The sequence below is a fragment of the Beta vulgaris genome, chromosome 5 (assembly GCF_026745355.1).
Source record: "Beta vulgaris subsp. vulgaris cultivar EL10 chromosome 5, EL10.2, whole genome shotgun sequence".
Lineage (NCBI taxonomy): Eukaryota > Viridiplantae > Streptophyta > Magnoliopsida > Caryophyllales > Amaranthaceae > Beta > Beta vulgaris.
In genome coordinates this window covers 3,006,685-3,013,758 of record NC_079206.1, presented here as the reverse complement: position 1 = coordinate 3,013,758, position 7,074 = coordinate 3,006,685, and the positions used below count along the sequence as shown (strand labels likewise).

The 7,074-nt window shown below is 35.4% G+C and overlaps 1 protein-coding gene across 6 annotated transcripts; it reads left to right on the top strand.

The window, feature by feature from the left end:
- The first annotated feature begins 1,260 nt into the window (after window positions 1–1,260).
- LOC104892212 (F-box/kelch-repeat protein At3g61590) lies at window positions 1,261–6,498 on the top strand. 6 transcript variants are annotated; one of them, XM_048645201.2, is made up of 5 exons: window positions 1,261–1,430; window positions 3,094–3,198; window positions 3,307–3,379; window positions 3,573–3,683; window positions 4,123–5,317. In XM_048645201.2, the coding sequence occupies exons 2-5, from the start codon at window positions 3,178–3,180 to the stop codon at window positions 4,851–4,853; spliced, it is 936 nt and encodes a 311-aa protein (XP_048501158.1). In that variant the 5' UTR covers window positions 1,261–1,430; window positions 3,094–3,177; the 3' UTR covers window positions 4,854–5,317. The 6 variants fall into 6 exon arrangements, 5 of the variants coding, with proteins under 5 accessions (XP_048501158.1, XP_048501157.1, XP_048501155.1 ...); XM_048645200.2 differs by lacking the exon at window positions 3,094–3,198 and having other exon boundaries at window positions 1,267–1,430; window positions 3,573–5,317; XM_048645198.2 differs by lacking the exons at window positions 3,094–3,198; window positions 3,307–3,379 and having other exon boundaries at window positions 1,267–1,430; window positions 3,573–5,317.
- Window positions 6,499–7,074: the final 576 nt, after the last annotated feature.

Here is a 7,074-nt window from a genome sequence, read left to right as displayed (position 1 = left end):
TACCCTTTCAAAGTATACAAGTAGCATAGTAGTAAACCAAAACATCAATGTGGTAATCTTAATGAAAAAAATCAAAATATATCAACAACATTAATTATTAAATTATTTTATACATTATTTACTAAAAAAGATATGTAAAACTCTATTTGTCAAAACTTGTGTAGAATGAAGATTCAATTTAACAGCTGAAGGTCAATGATCTCACCATTGAAAGTCGAGAACGACGATCTCAAAATTCTCTTGCGTTGAAACGATGCTGAGAAGGAGTAAAGCTAGGGTTCACTTTCGGTGAATATGGAGGCGGGAAGTGGTGAGAGGAAACACTGGGGGAAAAAGAGGAGGAATGAGAAAAAAGGATAGAAGTTTTGGCTTAGAGATTCACACGTGTGAAAGGGTTCGTTGCATCATTTCTTATAGTATAACTAGTACACCTAAAAAAAATCGAACATCTTAAAATTGAAACAATGAAATAACAAGAAAGTATATAAACATTTGAAAAATTACTATTGAATAAATTATATACTTCCTGTATTCTAAAATAAATGAAACACTCGTCCTTTTAGGCCTTTTAAGAATAAAAGCAACGTTACTATATCTTGTACTGACTTCTCTCTATCTCTCTTCATCACATGATTTTCTAAATCCCCATACCAACACCCTACATTTCATTTAAATAGAACATAAAAAGTATATGATATTGTGTGCATAGCATGCATATAAAGGTAGTAGAAACACAAAGTTAACAAAGACAAAACAAATGTAATCAAATAAAATCCTAAATTAGTCCAACAAAATCACGATGGATGGGGTGACTAAGGGTTTGTTCTCTTCGACATAAAACAACTGAATTGAACTGAATTACATTATAACTAATAGAACTGAACTGATTGTTGAGCTGATTGTAACTGAACTGAAAATAAGTTGGGGAGAACATGCCTAAAGCTCTGTTCTAATCAACTTATATAACTCATTTCAGAAAAAAATAAGATAAGATCATATACGATAAATTTAGATAAGACAAATAAGATTATGTTTAAACTTATTATGTTTAAACTTTTCTTCATTCATTTCGCAAAAAAATAAAACAAGATCAGATCAAATAATATCAAATAAGATAAGATTTGATAATACTCTTAGATAAAACAAAATAAGTTTAATTAGAATCGTTGTAGACAAAAAGAGAACTGTTGAAAGGGTCTGACAATCAGAAAAGAATGGCCCACAATGTATGTACCTAACAAACTGAAAAGGAAAGGGCGATAAAATTGAATTGAAAATAATAATAGTTCAAAAAAACTCCATATATAAACTCATCTAATCCAGAAAAAAGGATAATTTTTGAGGAAGGATTTCATTACTCGTTTATTCCGCCGTCGTTGTCTTTCTCAATCACCTAATTTCATCTCCGATCTTCCGATTCCATTCAATTGGTAAATTCTTTTTTGCTGATTTCATTTTTTATTCATGGAAATTTCCGATTCGTTGAAATTATATGATCATCATCAACCTTTTTTTTTGTATTTCCTGTATTAAAGTTTTAATTTTTAGTTAAAAATTTCGATTTTTTTTTTTGTTTATATGAAAGAATGTGTGTGTGTCTTTTTGTATAAGGGCTTCAGATTCTTCCAATATGTTAGATTGGTTAAATTGGAGCATACATGCAGCTAAAATTTTTGAAATTTTTTAATAGTTTGTGTTTTGAATTATTTATAATTTTGTTGTGTAATATAGTGAAATTCCTTGAAGATTTTTTTTTGTTTATATGAAATAATGTTTGTGTGTGTTTTATTTGTATAATGGCTTCAGATTCTTCCAATATGTTAGATTGGTTAAATTGGAGTGTACATGCAACTAAATTTTTCAAAAGTTTAATAGTTTGTGTTTTGAATTATTTATAATTTTGTTGTGTAATATAGTGAAATTCCTTGAAGATGTAACATATATATTTTTGGAAAAATTGATTTAAACAGTCCCAACTATCGTTTTTTATTGTTCAGTCCCAGCTTTGAAAGGTGTTTTACAATAGTAGTCCCAGCAGGTAAAAATCAAAGTTGGGACTGAACAACAAAAAAATGATAGTTGGGACTGTTGTTGTCAGGACGTCCATAGTTGGGACTGATTAAATCAATTTTTCCTATATATTTTGGTTCTGACATTGGAAAAATCGTCACATCTCTATCTATTACATAAGGGAACTCTAGACCAATTTGGTGTCCGCTTGAAACATTTTAAATATTTTTTTTTTAAAAAAATATTTCACAATTTGATGTTAAAAATACAACTTTTTATAATTTGAAACACGCATTGCATGCATTTGAATCTAGTAATACATAAAGAAAACTAAACATTAGGAAACAAGAAATATATTGTCCAGTTGTTGAACACCAACATTAACGGAAGATAGATTGCTACAAGCTTTTATTCACGCTGATTGGTTTTTTTGGTTCATAATAAGGCGTTGGTGTAATTTGGTAGCATTGGAAATTCGGCAGCTGACCCTGTTTTAATGGGATTAAGGCTCTGACAATGTTTTTGTTGTTACCGTCTACCAAGTATTGGGATAGTACGGTTGGTTTGAGTGGAACAGAAACTTGGGAGGTCGGAATGTAGGTTGGCATGGAATGTAGAAGGTTGAGTGTAGTTTTAGACTTAGAAAAATGATGAGTAAGAGGGTGTTTGGATAGCGGAATTTGGAGGGTCAGGGAGGGAGTCATTTCCCTTGTTTGGAATGATACATCTTCCTTCCCATCTTGCTAAACGAACTCCTTCCGATTACGGAGGAAAATGCAAACTCACTTTTTTCTCCTTTTCCTTTTTTTTCGTTGGGAAGTATATGTCTATAAGAGGCATTGGGTAGGAAATAACCACTCACATGAACAGGTGTGAGGGTGACTTGTGAGAGGTCAGATTTATCACTCCTCCCTTCCCTTCCCTTCCTCTCTTTCCCCATACCTTTCCCTATATGTGTGCTATCTATCCAAACAAAGTGTAATGTAGAGATATGCAGAATTATTTTTGGATGGCGACAAAGAATTTCTGTTAATTGCAATGTTTTATGTAATGTAATTTTAATACTGCCCCCCTTTGGTGTAGTTATGCTACCATCTTATTTGATGTATATATGCGGATCAAACACAACTGAACTCCTAATTGCTGGTGATCCATGTTTCGGAATAGATGGTTCTGCAATACAATTGTGTAAGGGGTTGATCGGCTGAGTTTCAGATTCTTCGCATTTTATCAAATGAGTTTCTGCTTAAGATCATGATAGTTTCTATTACCTTCTAGCTTAGTGGTTCTTTGCAGGGTCCTTTTTGTTTCAGCAAAGACGACTACGCCACATGGAACCAGTTTGAACCACTACAACAGCCATTGGAAGGTTGCTTTTGGTGTTAAAATGCTATTAGTATTCTTTTGGCTCAAGTCTATTCTACATCTTTAAGTATTTTGGTTGACCACTCACATAAGTGCTGTTCACAGAGTGTTAATGTGTCATCTGAATGATATCCCTATCCCCTATCTATTATTTGATTGTTCACCAATTTCCATGATGTCTTTATTTAATTTTGCAGCTTCTCTCCTCATTATTATCTATGGACTTCACAGTTTGACTCATGGAGCCAGAACCATCTTGGGAGGATTATGGATACTGGCCGATCAGAAAAGAAAACCGTACAAGAAAGGTTGATCCTGAAGTAGTTGATTCACTTGTAAGAACTTATGTTGATGATGAAGAAAGGCATGTTGTCTGTATTAACACCATTCTTCCAGATGATATAATTGAACAAGTTCTTGGACATCTCCCAGTTTCAACTATTATTAAAGCAGGTTGTGTATGTAAGAAATGGAATGACATTTTGCAGTCTGGACAATTCATACATAACTTCCCAAACGTTTCACCTCAAAAACCCTGGTACTTTATGTTTACCAATGACAGTGATCCACGTGGGCATGTTTATGACCCCTTGTTTTCGAGGTGGTATAGGTTTGAGATCCCTTATGTTGAAAGACCTACTTGGAATATTGTTTCATCTTCCGGCTTAGTTTGCTTTATGAATAATGACTCCATGAGAAAGCTATATGTTTGTAATCCAATCACTAAACATTGTCGAAAGCTTGCAGGACCTGCTGGTGCAGAAGTCTATGATTACTGTGCCCTTGCAATCTCACTGGATAAATCATCACAGAATTATACCATGGCAGTAGTCAGATCTAAGCAAGATCCTAGAGAAGAGGAAAATTGGTATCTTTCAATTGATGTTTATTGCTCAGAAAAAAATCAATGGGAATGCCCTGTGGATGTTACTTTACAAGCTTGGAGAAGTAGGACCGACAGTGTGATATGTGGCGGGATTCTTTATTTCGGGGTTTATCTAACAAGATTAATGGGTTTTGTTCGTCCTCGCTATGGTGTGCTGGCATATGACCTTGCTTCTCACTCATTTGACCCTGATGTGGATGAGCGCGTGATTCCCGCACCTTGTCTTGTCACATGCATGAGGTTGATAAACCTTAAAGAGGAGCTTGTCATGGTAGGCGGGATTGAAAAACAAGGTCGGTTTGGTGTAATTAAGGGCATCGGTATCTGGGTTCTTAGAGGAAAGGAGTGGGAAGAGGTTTCTCGTATGCCTAACAAATTTTTCAGAGGATTTGGGGAGTTTGATGATGTTTTTGCCAGTAGTGGGTTTGACAACCTCATTTACATTCAAAGTTATGGATCTCCTGTTCTTCTCATGTTTGAAATGAATTCAAAAGAATGGAGGTGGTCACACAGATGTCCTGCCATCAAGAAGAATCCTCTCCAACTGTTTTCTGGAATTTGCTTCGAGGCCCGGCTTGATATTTCTCCCTGATCTGGGCATTCTGCACTTGGTGTCATGTCTTGTGGATTTTGCTTGTCTAGTGTTATTTTCCAGTAATATGCGAAAATTAAGCATAAAATAACAAGCAAGAGGCACACCCTCCATTCATTGCTCATGATGAATGTATGCAGTGTGCGTATGATGGTACATCCCGTATTCAGCTGAGAGTTGGTGTAACATCAAAAAGTACTCACAAGAGTACATCGAAGCTCAGTAACCTTAAAGACAAAGTAGTTTTTTAGTGCTGCTGTATTAAGGTAAGTGTTATATAGCCTTTGATTTGCTTCCTTGTCTTCTCTTCTCTATTATGAGACAAAAAATACTTTCTGGTTACAATTTTGGTTGATTTAATGTGATTCAAATGTATGTGCTTAATAATAATTCTCAAGAATCTTGTGCTCGTTTTCCTCTGCTCAAGAGAAGCTTGTTAAAGAAAATCTTGTATTGTCAGTTCACACAGAGGAACTTTTTTTTGGGGGTGAAATACAGAGGAACTTGGAGGGTTATTGCGTTGCGATAATTTTTCTGTTGTTCACTATCTTGTTCTCACCATGCTTGATGTGCTTGCCTGTGCAAGTATCATATCTTATGTTACTTGGAGTCTCGGACGCTTCATTATATCTCCATTACCTATGTCGAACTCTTGACACTCTAACATGAATATAGATTCTTGAACACTTTTGGGCCACAAACATGGTAATTTTCCATAAAAATTTGAGCTGGACACTCGGACATGTACCTTTGTCCGACCCGATCACCCCCTGAGTAACATATCTGTACTCCTGTCTGGAGAACTGCCTAAATGTAGTTTGTTTCTACGTTGATGAGAGAAATGTGGACTGTGTTTCTTGTGGATGTCTCTCCTTAATTATTATTTCTACCTTTTCAAGATACTCCCTGCAGGCTACAGTAGGATACATATGCTCTTTAATTTAGCTTTAAAATTTAAATTTCATTTTGAGATTTGTCTTCTAGTAGTATTTAACTTGTGTTTATCACTCCTCGGTCCGCATCAAGCTTGCATCAACCATCTTTGAGTTCTCATTGCAATTTTATCCTTCAATAATATGCAACCAAGCTCGACAAATTGCCGAAGTGGAGGCTGGGGAGAAAGGTGTGAGCGAGGCAGGTGCATCCCCCTCCCTCTTCCCCCCGATACTACACCTGTTGGGTGGCGAGGAACGGAGGAAGGGAGGAGCATTTTCTTCCTCTGCTAGTTCTATACCAGAACCTGTAACTTGGAAGCCCCTACCAACAGGCAACAGGGGACTTCATATGTTTAGTTTTGATGTTTTAACATTTTAAACTCCATAACTCAGCTAGTTTGTACTTTTGCCTTTATTGTTTGTGGAGCATTTTTGTTCTCTGCGCACGTGTGTTTCTTTCTTGCATACTCTGCAGTCCACGCATAATAAGGACTGGGAGCTAGAAACCATAACAAGCGTCATCTATCTGTTCTTCTTCCTTTAGGAATGACATTTTCTTTAGATTCAGTGGTTTAGATGATTCCAGCAACAAGAAAACAAATTGTGCTTCTTTGTCTATGGTTACAATTACCAAGGTATGTACCTGGTTTAGATTTTTTTTTGTCTGTAAGGTTACTAGGTTTCGATCCACTTTCTCCGTTCTTTTTCGATTGCAACATACTCCATCTTGATGGTCAAGCTTGACAAACTTTGACTGTATATTTACTCGAGTACAAATCAAAATTAATTATCAAGTGATATGTTATTTATTTGTCTTAATGTATCAAAAATTCTTCAATAGTTTTATGTAATTAACGATATTGATAAATAATGATCAAAATTTGGATCACTTGATATGATACTGTCTCCTAAATACTTGTTGAAGGTTGGAGTCCTCATTTTCCCTTTCTTGGCATGTTATTTCAATTGAGTTTTCCCTAAGATAGAGGCTCAATCTAGAGACCCACCTTATCTGAAAAAATATTGTACACTAATAAGGGGAACTTAGGGATGTGCACAAATGTAATTATTTACTTATTTTGAGCACTGGGTGATATACTAGTGGCGTTGGCATCACTTTCGATTGCAGAGATTTTGAGATCGAGTCTCACCTCTTGCAAGGAGGGATCCCCACTTCCCCCCTCCTTGCAAGAAACTTCATCTTATCTTTAAAAATATTATTTACTTATTTAATAAAGCAGATGAGGATTAACTTGTTTGCGTGGTTCTATCAAGTAGTGAAGCTA

Bases quoted from the DNA above. Each gene is read 5' to 3' on its own strand.
- LOC104892212 (XM_048645198.2), top strand. From the start codon at position 3,615: ATGGAGCCAGAACCATCTTGGGAGGATTATGGATACTGGCCGATCAGA.